The following is a 19,128-nucleotide window of genomic DNA, read 5'->3' on the forward strand; positions in this document are numbered from 1 at the left end:
AGGAGTTGGGAGCAAGAGGTGTAAGGAGCTGAGAGGGAGAGGGTGAGGGTGTATTGCTGGAGGACTGAGGAGCACAAGCGTTATCAGACACCAGGAGGATGGTCCTGTGGTGAGAATAAGGAAAGTGTTTGGAGGCGGCCATGGGGAAGTAGCTGTCATGCAGCTGTTACAGGAGGCACTATAGACAGCTGCAGTCCACAGGGCCCTGGGCTGGAACCTGGAGTAGAGGGTGGGCCCGGGTTCCCCCCAAACCTCCCAATTCACCTGGACTGTGGGTTCTCCCAGAGGGGAAGGTCTCTGGGCTGTTCCCCAACCCACATGGTGAATCTCTGAGGCAAGAAAATCCGCCAATAAGCGCAGGACCCACCAAGATAGAGGAGGAACTCTGTCACACTAGTTTCATGAAAAAATTTAAATTGTTTTAATTTTGAAGGATGTGAAGTGTTTCCGTTTTTTAAACATTTCAATACTTTTTGGGAAATGTTTATCAAAAATATCAAAATGATTACTTAACATTTTTGTTTACTGGAAACTTTGCTGTAAATGCAAGTTTTCTGTGACTATTTTAATAATGTCTACAATAGTGTTTTTGATCAAATTTGCAAAAAAATTTCAGTAAGTAAACATTTTTGACTATGTTGACAATATTTTGTGAAAATATATTTTGAAAAAGGACTATTTTTGTTGAAAACACTTTTTCCTTCCAAAATTTGTTACCAGCTCTAATCTCTATGCTGCTTCAGTTCAACCATAATCTGAATATTGTATTCAGTATATGGCATAAACTACCATAACAACATTGAAAACTTTAAGTGCATTCAAAGAAGAGCAACAAAAAATGTTAGGAGGCTGAAGGAAACATAAAAGAGCTACCTACATATAGAATGACTCAGAAATAAATGTTCATGTGTATGCATGTGAGCATATGTATAGTGAGGTGGAAGGGAATAAAAAGTAATTTCAGCGACTTGGTATTACTTTGCACGTTGGCCCATGCAACTATCACATGTAATCTAGAATGCCCTGCATGTGTACATGCGTGCAAGTGCATGTAGGAGACAGAGAAAGACAAGAGTTGTAAATAATATGCAACTTACCCTCACAAGAGAATGATCCTCCTCTGACTTACATCAGTATAAATCATGACTAGCTTCAATAAAGTCAGTGGAGTTTCAGTAGTATAAAACTGATTTCAGCAAAAGGTAGCTGAGGCCTCCAACCTTAAATTCACCAGTAAACACCAGTGAATGCCTGCATAGTCATAGCTAGCATGCATTCTTAAGTGTTTTTTGTCAATCTCAGGTCTGTTGACACACCTCCCCATGAAAGCTATACCTGTTGGGAGGAGCAGGCTTGGAACAATATCTTCACTAAGAAGAGCATCATAGCAGCAACCACAACCTACTCAATATTATTTTCTGACAGATGTAGGACCCATGTTGCTAGAAGAATAAAAATTCCTTTCTTTACGCATGGCACAAGGCAATCACTCTACCATGCACTGGTACAGAAAAATATCCAGAAACACATTGCCACCAAAATGTCTAAAACCTTGTGCTCAAATTTGAACACTCAACATAGAAAAAATAAATAGGGCACATTATTATGTTACATTAGTACATCTAACAGGGATCTGCAGCACTATTTACAAGGAGTCCTTCACATTTGTGCATAAATGCAAGTCGGAGGATTTACACTTGGGAGAACTGTCACTTTGAATTCCTGGATTTTTGTGCAATTAAAATATCAACCAGTGAACTACAGTAAAATAGCTACTAGGATACTGTTTCATGTAACAAAACAGAATAAAAGTGATTCATGCTTAAATGTGCAGAAATAATATAAAAATTAGGCAGAAGGGCTCCTTCTCGTTTTTAAACTATACTCCATCACATGCAAGCTTATGCAAAAGATATACCACCCAAAATGGTTCAGATCAAAGCACAACCGGTATTAAGGTATACAAACAAACCAGCAAACTCTCCTTTCAAATAGCAAATTTATCCAGAACAGTCATTGTAAAGAAATTATCAGATTGTGAAAATTATCCCTTTTTCTATTAACAGAAAAGCCTCCTTCCTCCCTCCCCCACCCCAGTTTCTTGGGTAGTATGCCATTTTAAGAGAATTTATAAAGATATGGTAGTATTTAATCTCACACAGTCTGAAAGCAAACATTAAGATAAAGGAACAATTCCGGACAGGGTGGGATATGGTAGTCTTATGCCACAATCCGAGATCACTTTAAAAAAAGCCAAGTATGTAGTTTCCATACTAAAGAAACATAGAAAGGACATTTTTGTAGGATATAAAACATTCTAAATCTTTTACCTCCATTAATTTTTCTAACAAGTCACCAAAGTGCATTTAAAAGTAGACATTTATAACTGCTGCAAATGATATAATGTTTCATGTCATCAGTGGATTTAGAGCACTTCTAAAGAAATAGTTATTTTTTAGTTTGAAAGTAAAAATAAAAATAAATTCATTTCCACTAAAAACAAGAATGAAACACATACTGCTCCCACCTTCCAAGAGACCTCACAATCAACTTACCTCCCCAGCTTGCAGGATTTCTTTTCTTTTGTTACTCTCTCTGACTCTTAGATGGCATATTTCACAAACATATAAATACATGCAATCCAGTTGCAATCCAGTCTTCTTAAAGAGGACCACAAACTGAAACACACATTGCCAGCTATTTCCCTGAGGTGAACTGCAGGCCCCTTAGGCTATTCATAGGCTGATTCTGATTGTCTGGTCTCTTATATAACACACACAAGCAACGTACACTTCAGAAGGCTTGTCTGTCTCTGCAAGAGAGTGTCTCTGACTTTGAAGTTCACAGAATTCATGTACATTTGCATTGGTGTAACAGCAGAATCTGACTCTCTTTTTGTGCTATCCCTACCAAGTTATACATATGGGGTGCAAAGAGCTATTTGACATTTGTATACTGATCAACTGTCCCGGCCCACATGGTACCTATAATTTGCTGAGATACCCCTTCTATTATACACCCAATATATTGCACAAACACAGCAAGTGCAACTACAGTAGATATAGCTTCTAAAAATACATTAATAAAAGGGCTAAACACAAAAAAGGCCCTCTGCCGGTTGCCAGAAGAGATGACCCCCATGGAACTAAAACCTTTATACTGTAGCATATCTGACTTTCATCTGCCTGCACCCACGAACTGACAGCAATAACATTTCACATGGGTGGAAAAATCTGTCTTTCCCATAGAAGGTATGTGTGACATCAGTATATTTCATTTTGTTTTCACATAGAGACCTTGTTACACATCGATCAAGTTACCAAGCACTCCCCCTTTACTAGTTAGAGCAGTGGTTCTTAACCTTTACTGCAGCTTGCACCCCTTTGGTTCTCAAAATATGTTCTTGCACCCCTTATCAAAAATCATTGAAGTAGGTCAGTTTTTTAAACCTACATATATTTTTTTGTTTGTATATTACAGTAATCATTAAAAAATGTATAATGTTAATAAATACATAGGTCTGATTAAACAAAGTAGTTGTACTTACGTGCCTGTGCTTAATTTGTGTATTCTAAAAGAATCTGGCATGTCTCGCACCCCCAGAAAGGGCATCTCGCACCCCCAGAGGGTGCGTGCACCCAGGTTAAGAACCACTGAGTTAGAGTAATCTAGGAACATTTAGGAAAACAATATAGGATCAGCATGGGCAGAGGATATAAACAGCTGCTTTCTGCTAATGTTACCCTTAGTCTCTGTGACAACAACCTTTTGGCAATAGCTTTTGTCTCTACTAGTTTAATGTATACAATTTGTCAGTGTTAGAATTACTTTATTTCTTAATAGTACAATACATGATAATGAAATAAATATATAGATGCAATCGCTGTAAAAAGAATATCAACAGGGAGGCATATGGCCTCAAAGAGTAAACCTTCTTTTTAGAGGGTGCACAGGATTTTCAGCTTCGCAATTACTGAAATGAAATGGCAATCTGAAGGAGGACTAGTGTTGCTATAATAAGAGAGTTTCTTGATACATGCTGTGCATTCTGAATTCCACTGGAACAATGTTCAAATGAAGCTGCTTCTCCAGGCTGTAAAAGCTGTACATGCAGAGAATTCTTCGTCTTTTTCAGGAAATCAGGTTTATCATTCAGTCTAGCAAACACAGAGCTTTCCTGTGAAATGGCAAAAGCTCTACCTATTTACTTTGGTATGTTTCCTTTTCCTGACAATTTCCTCCCAGCAAACTTACATTTCAGAGGCATACAGTCATTTGACTTCCTAAATATCTAATTTATATAAATTGTGTGTCTGTTAATTAAATAACAATAATGTATATAAAAATGTGCACTAATGGCAGTGAGGTTTAGTGGAGTTACTCTGCCCTTGGGAAAGGGGGAAGCTGTTCAAGGCTGAAACCAGCATTACACATGTGTTTCTAAAGAGGTCATTACCCAGTTTAGAATAAAGTTTGGTCTTGACACTCACAGCACCCAAGAAGCGTACAGAGCCTTTTTCCAAGGCAAAAAATGTGGAAGTAAACTTAGGCTAAACCTGGACTGTGGTCATAAACACATGATATTGATTTCATTCCAAGATTAAGCAGAAGGAAGAGTTGATAGTGAGGAAATCCTTATTCAGATATAAATATCTACAGAAGTTGAAAGAGAGATACAGGCTACATCTTCACTACGGGGGGGGGGGTGTCGATTTAAGATACGCAAATTCAGCTACGCGAATAGCGTAGCTGAATTCGATGTATCGCAGCCAACTTACCCCACTGTAGGGACGGCGGCAAAATCGACCTCTGGAGCTTCCCGTCGACGGCGCTTACTCCCACCTCCGCTGGTGGAGTAAGAGTGTCGATTCGGGGATTGATTGTTGCGTCCCGTTGGGACGCGATAAATCGATCCCCGAGAGGTTGATTTCTACCTGCCGATTCAGGCGGGTAGTGTAGACCCAGCCATAGAAAATTACTGGCAATGTAAGTTTCTTGTATTAAAATGTCCTGTTCTATGTAATTTGCTACAGTGTTAAAGTCCTTCTTTACATGGTTGTTCTTTTCCACAATGATTAATATTCTGGGACACAAAATATTTATGGGTAAAAAATGGATATTTAACCGTTTTCAGTCAATTCCACAGCAGAAACTCATGTCATGAGAGTTTTTTTAAAAAAGTGCATCAGTATGACAAAAATAGAAATGTAATGATAGTTACAAAGTATACAACACTGTGACCTTCCGCTTGGCATTCACATTAACTTGATATTGCATTTGTGATTTTCTCTTTAAGCACTAACTGCATCATATACAAAGAATCTAGACAACCACACACACAAAAACTACAGTAAAAAGTACATTGTTAAGGTAGCAAAGTCAAGAACTCCAAAATTAGGAAATGCCAGAATGAAGGTTTCCTGTGCAACCTTAATTATGATCCTTTGTATGTGTACATTACGATAGTGTTTAATTATGTAAATACATGCTATTTTACCTCACAGGACCCCTGCCGCTTTCAATCCAGATGGGGCAGTGCTCACTTAATGAGCACCTATTCCTTATTTTCTTTTCGTTCAATGTGTGGCTCCACAGCAACATTATTTGCTATGCATTATGCAAACCCTATTTTAAAGACAGAACTTTTAATTTACTTATGGATGTTTGGTATGGTGGCTATCATTATAATATCTGAGTGCTTCACAAACTATAATGAATTTATTTTCACAACACCCCTGTGAGATGAGTAGATATTTTTATTCCTATTTTACAGATGGGGAACTGAGGCACAGATAGATTAAGAACAAAAGTATAGCTGGGCTGGACCTGGAATTTCCATCCCGTGGGAAATATGCAATTTCAAAATTTCTGTTGTTCTGATTCTAGAGCCTGGAAGCCCAATCTCCCCAGAACCTTCTCCAGCAGACTGCCAAGGAACCATGGAGGCAGGTGAAGTGGCAGGGAATCAAGTTTCAGAAACCTCCCTGATTTCTGTCAAAATTTAGCCAAAAGTCAACATGTTCCCAGAGAATCTCTCTGTTTTGACAAATCAGCATTTCCTGATGGGAAAATGTTCTGTCTGGAAAGTTCTGGCCAGCTTTAGTCCAAAGTGTCCACTAATTGAGGTGCCCTGAGACACGTGGGACTTGATTTATTCATAGATTCATAGATTTTAGCACTGGAAGGGACCTCGAGAGGTCATCGAGTCCAGTCCCCTGCCCGCATGGCAGGACCAAATACTGTCTAGACCAGGGGTCGGCAACGTTCTGCATGCGGCTCGCCAGGGTAAGCACCCTGGCGGGCCGGGCCAGTTTTATTTACCTGCTGATGCGGCAGGTTCGGCCGATCGCGGCCCCCACTGGCCGCGGTTCGCCGTCCCGGGCCAATGGGGGCGGTGAGAAGCGGCGTGGGCGAGCAATGTGCTGGCCGCAGCTTCTCGCCGCGCCCCCATTGGCCCGGGACGGCGAACCGCGGCCAGTGGGGGCCGCGATCGGTCGAACCTGCCGCGTCAGCAGGTAAATAAAACTGGCCCGGCCCGCCGGGGTGCTTACCCTGGCGAGCCGCGTGCCGAATGTTGCCGACTCCTGGTCTAGACCATCCCTGATAGACATTTATCTAACCTACTCTTAAATATCTCCAGAGATGGAGATTCCACAACCTCCCTAGGCAATTTATTCCAGTATTTAACCACCCTGACAGTTAGGAACTTTTTCCTAATGTCCTACCTAAACCTCCCTTGCTGCAGTTTAAGCCCATTGCTTCTTGTTCTATCCTTAGAGGCTAAGACGAACAAGTTTTCTCCCTCCTCCTTATGACACCCTTTTAGATACCTGAAAACTGCTATCATGTCCCCTCTCAGTCTTCTTTTTTCCAAACTAAACAAACCCAGTTCTTTCAGCCTTCCTTCATAGGTCATGTTCTCAAGACCTTTAATCATTCTTGTTGCTCTTCTCTGGACCCTCTCCAATTTCTCCACATCTTTCTTGAAATGTGGTGCCCAGAACTGGACACAATACTCCAGCTGAGGCCTAACCAGAGCAGAGTAGAGCGGAAGAATGACTTCTCGTGTCTTGCTCACAACACACCTGTTAATACACCCCAGAATCACGTGTGCTTTTTTTGCAACAGAATCACACTGTTGACTCATATTTAGCTTGTGGTCCACTAGATCCCTTTCTATCGTACTCCTTCCTAGACAGTCTCTTCCCATTCTGTATGTGTGAAACTGATTTTTCCTTCCTAAGTGGAGCACTTTCCATTTGTCTTTGTTAAACTTCATCCTGTTTACCTCAGACCATTTCTCCAATTTGTCCAGATCATTTTGAATTATGACCCTGTCCTCCAAAGCAGTTGCAATCCCTCCCAGTTTGGTATCATCCGCAAACTTAATAAGCGTACTTTCTATGCCAATATCTAAGTCGTTAATGAAGATATTGAACAGAGCCGGTCCCAAAACAGACCCCTCCGGAACCCCACTTGTTATGCCTTTCCAGCAGGATTGGGAACCATTAATAACAACTCTCTGAGTACGGTTATCCAGCCAGTTATGCACCCACCTTATAGTAGCCCCATCTAAATTGTATTTGCCTAGTTTATCGATAAGAATATCATGCAAGACCGTATCAAATGCCTTACTAAAGTCTAGGTATACCATAGCCACAGCTTCTCCCTTATCCACAAGACTCATTATCCTATCAAAGAAAGTTATCAGATTGGTTTGACACAATTTGTTTTTTACAAATCCATGCTGGCTATTCCCTATCACCTTACCACCTTCCAAGTGTTTGCAGATGATTTCCTTAATTACTTGCTCTATTATCTTCCCTGGCACAGAAGTTAAACTAACTGGTCTGTAGTTTCCTGGGTTGTTTTTATTTCCCTTTTTATAGATGGGCACTATATTTGCCCTTTTCCAGTCTTCTGGAATCTCTCCCTTCTCCCATGATTTTCCAAAGATAATAGCTAGAGGCTCAGATACCTACTCTATTAGCTCCTTGAGTATTCTAGGATGCATTTCATCAGGCCCTGGTGACTTGCAGGTATCTAACTTTTCTAAGTGATTTTTAACTTGTTCTTTTTTTATTGTATCTGTTAAACCTACCCCCTTCCCATTAGCATTCACTATGTTAGGCATTCCTTCAGACTTCTCGGTGAAGACCGAAACAAAGAAGTCATTTTTTTTCAAAGTACATAGTGCTATAATACCACTTCATATGTTCAAAGCACAGCTCCCATTGACTTCAGTTGCAGCAGTGAGTGCTCAGCACTTCTGCAAATCAGACTTTCAGTTTCAAGTCAGGCAACCAGAAAAAGAGGAATTAGTGTCCGTCTATGAAAAGTTTGCTTGAACACATTTGTGTAGCATCACATAGGAATTCTCTGCAGACGCAGAGACAGAATGCAGTTCTGCAGGGCAGCACTGAACTGCTTTAACCATGAGACCATTCTCTCTCTTCCGGCAATCCCTGCCTCACTCATTACAAACCTTCCAATTTCTGCAACAAATGAAGCTGGGGTCTCACAGATCACAGCCTCATTCATTGAACAACACCGATTTGTCTCCAGAGCATGTCCATCATGTGCACTGAATGAGGCAGTGATCTTGTGGAAAAAAATAGTACATGATCATGGAATTAAGCACTACATCACATAATGAACACACACAAGGTGGCTGAATTAGGTAGAGCTCCACAGGCAACCTTAATTTTGGCATTTCCTAAGTTTGAGTGCTTGACTTTGCAATCTAAATAACATTCTTTTAACACAGGTTTTTTAGGTGTAATTTCCTAGGTTTTAAAAACACAAACTGAAAATACAGAAATTCCATCATATAGCATATGGACATCAGTAGCTTCTGTTGCACAGACCTGTGCCATTTAAGCTAACAGAGTAACCGATAGCAGTAGTAGGCTGTCATCCTTTATGTGGATCAGCACTAGAGGGGGATGAGACATGCACTTTGCCAGTGGGTTTCACAGACATTTGCTGACAGCAGAGGAATGGCGAGACTCAGGCATCTTGGGTTCCATTCCAGATTCTGGTGGGGTATGTGCTCTAGTGGGCACGATTCTTCTACCCATTACCCTCAAGATTGGTCCCTTCTATTCCGTCCCCTCCAACCAGTTCCTGTCCGAGTCCTGTTTCTTCCCCACTCCTGGCTCCTCACCCAGTGCCATTCTCCTAACTTAACTAGTCCTAGTCTCCACTGCTGAGGTTTGTCATCCCAGCCCCAGTCGCCTTGCTGAGCAAGTCCTATTCTCACCCATCTGAACTCCCTGTTTTGGTTCCAATCTCCCTCACTTCCAGTTTTCTTGCCCAGGCATTCTCAGTTCCCATCCCACTTCCCAGATCCTCATCTGATCTGTTGCTCTCCCACCTGCTTCCAATGCCTGTCCCCATGGATCTCATCCCTACTGACTTCCACTCCAGTATCCATCCCTGGGCTCCTCATCCAACCTCAGTGTACTTCCCCCAACTCCTTGTCCTAGTCTCCTTGCCCATCCAGGCTCAGTTCCAACCATTCTCAACGACAAGTCCCAATTTCCCTCCCCCCGGCCAGACTAAGTCCCAGGATCTCCAGACCCACCCTCAAGTCCAGTTCTTGTCCCCTTTGCATCTGAGTCAGGCAGCAGCTTCCTCCTCCACACTGCCTGGATTCAGCAGGGAAAATAGAGGCAAGAGAGTCTCACTGCTCTCAGTTCTGGTGCATGGTCCCAGTCTGGCCAGCAGCAGCCCTGGCTGGAGCATATCCAACATGCATGGATTCAGGGAAATTAGTTAAAAAGCTCCAGCAAGTCTCTATTGAGCATGTGCAAACTGAAATTTCTCAAAAACGAATACCTTGGCCAAATTTTCATGGATTGCCACAGGGATGGCAAAAGGCACATCCTTACCACATCCCTATCTCATTCCTTCAAAATTTCAAGCATCTGCTTCAAAGCATGGAGGCACTAGAATTTCTCAAACAAAAATAAAAGGTTGCCAGAATTTGTTTAAACATGAACACCACAACATATTTTCCCCTAGTTTCACTCTCAGAAATATCTGAACTGTTTTGGCTAAAATTCTCCCTCAAAATTCATCTTGAGGTAGACTCCCAGCATAGAAAATTTCAGCCTGAATGGTTCACGTTTGGCAAAGTTATCAGCAACTGAAAACAGGATCTTTTAACATGAAGTGTCGGGCAACCTTAATGACAGGTAACACTACCAGTCCCATCTATAATACAGTATTCAGTGTACAGAACTGATAACATTTTGTTATATGACTAATATATTACATATTATACACTTATAGTAATTCTAAAATCCACAGATAGTAATCACAGGATGGGTTAGTTTGTTCTGAGATAATGAGAAAATTCTTTACTAAATTTCAAGAAGAAAATCCTTATTAAACTTGCTAAAAGTCAAATTCAAAATAAACAGAATTTTGAGCAGCTACAGCTATGGGGGGAAAAATCACAACTGTGATTAATAACTTCAAAACATATAGCAGTTTGGTGTTAGTTTAAGCTGATGTTTAAAATACATTGAGGAGGGTTTTCAACATTTGGATATGCAAAGCTCTGCACATGCTGTTATCACAGTGACATATACAAGTCAGATGTGTACACACAACTGATCAGTTATGCATCATCCTGGCCATGTGCATGCACATCATTTTATGAGCTTATTTTTGCTCCTAAAAATTTTGAACATCAGGTCCCCGGTGTGCTTTTGTTATACAAGCATACACATGGCATATACTTACAAATCAAAGACTAAGTAATGGAATCCTTCTTCTGATATGCTGTCATGAAGCCGCACTATTAAAAGAAGAAAAAAACAGATTTATCTCTCATGACTGTTTTTTAACTCTACCCCAGGTTTGTTGGTTAGTTGGTGTTGTGTTGTTCTTCCACCCTCTCTCCCCAACCCTTTCTCAAGTTGTTCTTTTTTGCTTAGGGCTTTTCTTCTTGATGAGATAAGAAACAAAACTGTCCATATGATTCACTCTGTACTTATTTCTAGGGGTGCCGTGTTATGCAAGAGAAGCACTGTGTGATCACTTCCTATCCTCCCTCCCCACAACACACATACAGCAGCAGGCATGAGCAGCACTTTGCCTCTGCCCTTAGTGTGTGATAGAATTTCTGCAAACACCATCTGAAAATATATTACATTAATATGAATGCCAACCAATTCCTTTCCCTTGACAAAGACTCTCTGACCAACAGTCTTTGAAATAAGAGTGTACAAAGGTTCCCAACTGTTGAACTTCAACTATGTTAGATAAACGATATTAGTAATAAAGGTTATTTTCTCAAAACTATTAACCAGGAATGCAATATAAAAATAGTTAAGTGTCAACTAATGCTAGATTTCAGCAGAACAAACTACTCTAAGCATTGTTTTAACAACTAAAATGTTCAATAAGCAGACACAAATATATGCCAGGGGATTATAACTGGCAGAGAAACAAGAAAGCATTATCTTTTGCAGGCTTCATTGTGAATAAATCAAAAGCATTTGACTATATAAGAGAGAGATGAATACAATAAAATAAAAAAAAAACCCAAACCCACACACTTCAGTTAATATTACGAGACACTGGCTTTATGTAAGTAGTAAGTAGCCAATGTTAAAAACAAAATTGTTGCCTATGCAGATAATTTATTATGTTGTTCTTGTCAGTTTCTCAAAGTCTAGCTAAATTAACTGCCAGCAGTTTCAGTCCAACCCTCATTTACAATGTCCAAACAAATCATCTGATTTAAGAAATAAGTAATTGCACTCTACAACACACTGAGTCAAGTCCTACCAAATAGAAATACAACACATTTTCCTTTCCAAATCCACTCTTTTGTTCAGTATACATGTTTTTGCTCTTGAGGTACTAATGGAGCAGTCTTCTGAATGAAAAGAGTATGGCTTGGTGTGAACTCATTTTCTCTCTGCCTTTCTAAACAGAAAAGTGAAGAGACTACAGAGATCATCACCACCACTGAAGACTCTGCAAAATTGGTGGGTACATCTCACTGCAATAAAAGACCTATGGCATGGCCACAGTAGGCCCAGGTTAGTGGACTTCGGCTCATGGGCTGAGAGGCTATACAATTGCAGTGTAAACCTTTGAACTTGGGATGAAGCCTAGGCTTTGAGACCCCGCAAGGGGGTTGGGTCTCAGCTGACGTGGGCTCAAAGACTCAGTGCCATGGTTTTTTTTATTGCAGTGCAGACATAGTGTGTGCCACATACAGCAACTTTTCACAGGCTGAGCACTGGCACCCAAAAGACACTGAACCTGAAGTATCCGAAATGATATTTGCAATATAGAGTAGCACAGTTGATCTTCAGAACTTATTGCCATCAGTTATGATTCAGAACGAGAGCTTTGTTGGATTCAAAAAAAGGATTAGCTCTCTCTATGGATACCAGAGCAGTATCGTAGCTAGCGGGGTGCAGGGGAAGCAGCCGCTTCCCCTCACCCCTTTTCCCAAAAGTGGCGCTGGCCCAGCACTGCCAGAAGAGCCATGGGAGGGGGAGGGGGTGACAGGCATGGACGGAGGAGAGAGGGGGCTGGCTCCTTGGCCATCGCGCCCCACGTAGCCCCAACATCGCAGCAGGTGCAGCCACCTCCTGCGGCGGCTTGGAGGCCAAGCGATCCCCGCCCAGTGCCAGAGCCGGGGCCGGGATCGGCCGGGGACTGGCGGCGGCGCAGGACAGAACGTGAGCGGCGGGAGTCCAGTGCCTTGCACTGGGGGGTCCCCTCCGGGCGAGGGGCTCCCCGGGGCTGGGCCCGCAGGGCAGGGGCACAGGCCGCGCTGTCTGGACGGGGGGGCCTGGCGCGGCACAGTTACCTGGAGCCCCAGGCGGGGGGAACAGGTGGGGACGGGCAGCGCAGCCTGGAGGGGGACACCTGCAGAGCGGGCTGGGGAGGAGAAACTCTCCCGGGACCGCGGGGGGACAGGGGTATCCGCACCCCCGGGAAGCCCGCAGGAGTCCTGAGCCGGGCCCCGGGGTTAATCTGGGGGGGAAATGGGAGGAGCCGGGGGGGCGCCTTTTTTCTGTTTGCACCCCCTACACTTAGACCCTGGCTACGCCACTGTACCAGAACACCCAAAAGTGTTACTGGTAAAGATTAACAAACAAACAAAATAAAATTTTGGAAGGTACAGATGCTTCAGAGTATAAGCCAAATTCGAACTAATGAGGTTTATGGATAATTTTTCACTTTGTGGATGTCATTCCACAATTATCTGGTGCAAGATTTCTTGAACCTTCCTCTGAAGCAGCTGGTATGAGCCATTATCAGATACAGGATACTGGACTAGATGGACCATTGATCTGATCCAATATGGTAATTCCTATTTTCTTATATTCCCAGAGCTGTATGAACTTTTCACAATGCAACCTAAATAATATGAAAAACTGCCAATATTAGATACAAAATTACATTAGTAGACATTTGGGACTGCCAATATTTCTCTGAAACTCACAGCAAAATTAACAGGTTTGTGAGTTTCATAATTTTGCTATGATTTCATAATGAAACTTGAGAAATTGGTCTCTGTTTGGAGTGAAATGAACTGTTGTGGACTCTTGTGAAATCTTATAGAATATAGGGAGCTTAATGGAACTCACCATTACATTATGTTGGGTTCAAATGAATTATTTTTTTTATAAAGTAGTGATTACTAGGCAAAGTAGGTGAAAAATTATACCCTGCAAAAGGCAGATATCCTCTTAAGCTATAATTGTATGTGTGCATTCTCCTCCTGTAAGTCAACAGGAAACAAGAACAACCTTTTGACAACTAACCAGGTAGGTGTGGATATGCTGTAGTTCCTCAGAAATACATCATGGTTCAAAGCTAAGTTCACACACCCTAAAAAGACTCTTCAGCCATAATACTAAGACAAGCATACAAAAAAGAAAGATAAATGGTAGAATTATAACATGATCTGATTATAATTATTAGGGGGATAACATTATAGAGTATATAAGTATAATGCGCTCTCTCAGTTTTCACAGAAATCAATATTACATTTTGCTGACAGGCTGTCCTTGTGTGTGTGTGTGGAGGGGGTTAGGGGATGAGGAAAGGTTGCTACAGTAAGAGGAAGGATTTTGGATACGGCACATCCTTCAATATATATTATATTTACCCTATTCTGTCATGTTTTCTCTATTCTACTATTGTTTATTTATTTTACTGCACCCAAAATTGTGCTAGGTGCTTCACAGCAGACAAAAAGAGACGTGATCTGTGCCAGAAAAGTGTTTACATTCTAAGGATTCTGCAAACACCTATACAGATTAACTTTACACACACATGCAGAATCCCACTGAATTTACTGGAACCCTTCACACAAGTAAAGTTATTTATGTGCAAAAGTACTTGCAGGATTCTTAGCTATGACTAGCAAGGGTGACGAGTAGGCAGTAGATGGGGTGCAAATGCATAAAGGTCACAGAAATATAGTCATGCAGTTGCAGTGCAGCCTTATGCACATCTTGACTGTTCTAGTCTGTTATGATTGCAAAGTGATATTTTATAGGTTTTTAAAAAGAATTTTATGACTATGCATTTAGATAATTTTTCCTCCGCAAATTTTTAATTTAAACATAAATCATTTATATTTATGTGTAAATCAGAGTCATCCCAAACTCCAAGAAGCTTTTACTTGCTTCATTTTCCTTGATAGGATGTTTTACAAACTTGACTGTTCAAAGGGAACTTCAAGAGATGTGAAACCATGTGTAGAGCCCGACAAAAAGGAGTGTTGCAACCTGTGTGTATGGGAACTGACATATTTCACCCAGCTCTGATAGTGAGAGCAGTAGAGAGATCACTGCTTGTACATTTGCACAGGTTACTCCTCTGTCTGTTTCATTAAGTGTCAAACACCCACCTCAAAAGACAAACTAAGAAATCTCCAACAAATTCAATGCACTTTTGAAGTCACATATAATCCTTTTTACAAACTAAAATAGTGTAGGCCTGTAGGCTTATGAAAAGTGTCATATCTTTTCAATATGAAATAATCCAATTGCATTACAGCATTCAGCATACTGGATCCTTTCATTCTAAACAGGTGACCGATTAACCCTTATAAAAATGGCCACCACACCCCTCAAAACTGTTCGTTCTCATGGTTTTCCAAGTGGGGGCAGTAGGATGAAGATTAGATATGGTTTCTATCAGTGGAGAACCACAACAGGTTAGGACTCGTACCTGGAGTCCTGCCTGCCCTGTTTTGCCTCACCACTGAAAGAAAACTCCCTTATTTCCTGCATATACCCTTCACACTCTGCCTCCACCTGTTGGTTCCTGTTGGGGGTCAGGAGGGAGTTAGTACACAGACTGAGGGAACTAGCAAAAGGGTTTAGAGGCACCATGGAGTTCTGACAGGGTTTTGGTAGGGGAAAGGAAATAGAGAAGAAAACAAAAATAGAATGGATAGGGTCTCTTGTACAGGGGAGGGAGAAGCAGGGGAAAGGACTTAATTAGCACACAGGTAACTGGGAGCATACCTTTTGAGAAGCACCTAGCATGAAGGACAATGAGGGGCATTTAATCTGTAAAATAAGGAATATAATGTAGGACAATCTCCCGCCTCCCCTAAAAAAAAAAAACTGTGTCCCTCCACTGGCTCCCAATATCCCCACTTAGACTTCTCAGGCTGTCTCTCTCATATTGTCTATTCCTCCTACCTGTTTTCTGCCTCAGACACGAGTGATGAAGGGCTACAAGTGAGTAGGCAAAGTACTGGCAGATCATGGACTTCAAGTCTATTCCAGGGCTCCATAGTAGCAGTGGAGGAATGTAGCAGTAGAGGGAGCAGAAGGGAAGGAAGTGCACACCAACTATACCCACCAGAGCTCAGCCAGATTTACAGGCATCTACAGATCAGACAGCCAGGACAACCAGGAGGATTAGTTTCAGGAATGTCTGGGGAAATGGTGGGTCAGCAGGACAACCCTCCCATAAAATCACCTTGAGGAGTAAAATCTTGAAAAATGTGAGATGCTTGAGAGGGTTAGTTAGGACCAGAGGACAGTGGAGGGATGAGGAGCCTGGGAATGAGAGTATACTTCTAATTTTCTTCGTGCTATTCACTATTTACTAATCCACAGTACTCTACTGGTTAAGAGGTGCATGTAAAATTTTATATTATTTTTCTGTTCAGGAACCCTTCCAACACCATTTATCTTCCTTCAAATTAATTTGAAGACATACACATGGGATCACCAAATACTATTTTTCATTAATTTCTGCCAAAATACCTTAGAGAGGATTTCTACAAGAATGAACTACTGTGACAGTCTGTATCCTTATGTTCACCCTTTTTACAAGACTATGATAAATTTTGTACAAAGTATGCCTTGTGAGGTGGTATTTTAAAATGCATAATCTGCTGAACATTACTGTCCTGGTAAAATGTGTGGGGCAACATCGTATGTAAAGTTTATCTAAACCAGTGTGTATTTGGACTGAAGTGTTTGGAAAACTCTATTTGAGATAACAAGGCTTGTGCATATCATTTTCTATTAATGAAATCACAGACTTTATATGAGCTTGTGTTGTCCAGGAAGGTGCTGGGCAGTACAAGATGCACATTTCTGCGGGGGAAATCTGGGACTGGGAATTTGCTGGTGTTACTCTGTAATGTAATTCAGGGTGGATATACTCTTGAAGTATAGCTGGTAGTAACTTACATGATGGAGGCGGTATGAGAGCAGGCCAGTGAAGCAATGTAAAAGGCACCCCATGTTGGAGAATTGAGGGGACACAACTAACTGTTCAACAGTTCAGATCGTACCCTGGGTAATGTCACAGCTACTCAACTGCAGAATCTTTTAAATCACATTGCAGAAGAACTGTGAAACAATTCTTAAGTGTTTTTAATTATTAATTATTATTATTATTACTACTTAAAATGATGTGACAATTTCCTAAGCTAATTTCACTACCATAAACTGTATTGGCATCAATGGTTGAATGAACAAAGACAACATTGTTCATAGAACCAAATACAGACTCAGGCTACTCCGAAACCACTTTGTAGTCAGAAACTATGTTTATGAAGCAAGCATGAGGAGGAGGATTTTCCCAGATGATAGCTTAATATATTGAATAATATTTCCATGCATATATGAAACTTTTAAATAGAGAAATCAAATAAACTTAACTTTTTCCTTAGTAACATTTTGCTTTAGAAAACATCTTATACAATACTGAAGAGAAAAACAGTTCTTGGCTGACTCTCTGTCCAGAACTTCTGCTGAATCAGAAAAGCCAAGTCTGTAGGTCCAAATCAGAATGAATGGATAGTTTGGCTGGTTCTGCAAACGAAGTGTTTCCTGCTTCAGATGCATTGCTTGCCATGAATGGGGTATACACAGAAGATGCTCTAGTAACACACATCTATTCATTCATAGCCAATGCAGGAACATAAGAACTAAAATATCAAAGTCAAGAAAGTAACGTAAATTATAAAACATAATGGATATTAAAAATACTTAAACACCAACAGTACAGAAACAGGAGGAAACATAGTTTGGATAAAGACTGCTTATTTTGCATCTTCCAGCTCCTCACATTGGCTTGATTTTTTCAAAGTACCTTTATGGCCTATAGTTATTTCTGTTTGTTATTTACTGCGACCCAAAATTCTGCCTCTTTAAGAGCCAGAGACCTGGGGCCAGCCATCCCTGTTTGTTTATCTGAAGCAACTGAGGAGGAGACAGGTGTTCCTGCTAAAGAACTGGGCTGTCAGTAAGAAAGGAGAAAGCAGGAGCAGTAGGAGGTTCCCTCGAAGAGATTTCCAGAGTCCCCTGGAAGGAGAGGCAGTGGGAATCTGCTGCAAAAAAGGGGCTTCCTGGGAGCACGCAAAGAAGAATTCCGCAGAGCGGGAAAAAGGGCAAAGAGTGTGCCAAGAGGGGCCAAAGTTATGGTTTCATATATTTAGTTAGGACATGGTATGACCACGGTTGAAGATCAGAACAGAAAAGGAAACAGAGGGAAAAACGATCCTTTGTGTCCGATTTCTTATCTATTGGACACTGTCAGATTTGGAGTCTTTATTTTTGGACCTCAAAGGCATATATTTTTCTTAATAAATTACCCCAAACAAATGTGTTACTGAAATTAGGAGTTTATTCTTTCAATGGACAATCACATCCTCCAGGAATCCAGAATTTGATAGGAACAATAAAGTCAGACAGTAGATTAGTTCACCTAAAAGTTCCCTTATAAAGAAAAATAATCACATCTAAAAAGTGGTGCCTAGATTTCTTTTTGTCATAGTGTTAAACAAAACGATCACAGTATGTGGAACAGAGAACAATGATAAAGTGCATATCTGAAAGAATCGCTTTGAAAAAAAATCCATTTATTTTAGCTTCTGATTATACCAAGAACAATGAAAGAAATACTTCGATTTGCCTCACAAATTGTGCTTTGTGAGTCACATTCTTCTTGTATTTTAAATTAGTAGCTAATTATCTCCTATATACCGGTCTCCTATATCCAAGCCAGACCTCTCTTCTGATAACTGCTAATCAAAATCTATTCTTGTTAGCCAAATATCACTAATATTAGGAACTAGTACCCCAGGTAAAAGAAATTTGAACTCTACCTTCGCATGTACGACTTTATTTTAAACCTAGTATGTGCTACAGTTACTGTAACAGACTTCAGACATCCAGAACACTAAAATGCATGCACACTGTCACAGTTCCGAGCAATTGTGCCTTTATTCCTGATCAGTGGCCCAGCAAGGGCACCCACTACGTTCCTCAGCTGTTGCTTCTCTTGAGTGGAGACTTGTCTCCCTCTGGCTTCCAACTGGGGTATTTCCGGGCTGCACAGTTCCCTGCCTTGCCTTCACTGTGTATTTCCCAGCACAGGTAGGTTTCTCTAGGATCCATGCTTAGTTTCTCTTTAGAGATGGATATAACAGATGCAATTGCTACAGATATACATTACTGCATAGACTTCCTATGCAAGCCTACTTTATTCTTAAGGTACGAAGCATTACAGAGAAAAAACAGTAAAAATATTAAATATCCTACACAAGTATCCTACACACATGTCCTACATAAGCTTACCAGAATAACACCAACCCTAACATGGATTCTG

At 41.0% G+C, this 19,128-nt stretch overlaps 1 protein-coding gene across 29 annotated transcripts in view; it reads right to left on the minus strand.

Annotated features, from left to right (window-relative positions):
- The window catches only part of CAMK2D (calcium/calmodulin dependent protein kinase II delta), a 274,191-nt gene that overhangs the window by 111,289 nt on the left and 143,774 nt on the right, over positions 1-19,128 (minus strand). For 28 of the 29 annotated variants that reach the window (XM_065596261.1, XM_005290327.5, XM_042842353.2 and 25 more), the window contains exon 4: positions 10,753-10,807. In XM_065596261.1, the coding sequence (XP_065452333.1) occupies positions 10,753-10,807 (55 nt within the window). Of the gene's footprint in view, positions 1-2,555; positions 2,697-10,752; positions 10,808-19,128 lie in introns of those variants that run through there. The other variant, XM_042842367.2, reaches the window with a different exon arrangement.

Source organism: Chrysemys picta, chromosome 5, assembly GCF_011386835.1.
Source record: "Chrysemys picta bellii isolate R12L10 chromosome 5, ASM1138683v2, whole genome shotgun sequence".
NCBI classification, from domain to species: Eukaryota; Metazoa; Chordata; order Testudines; family Emydidae; genus Chrysemys; species Chrysemys picta.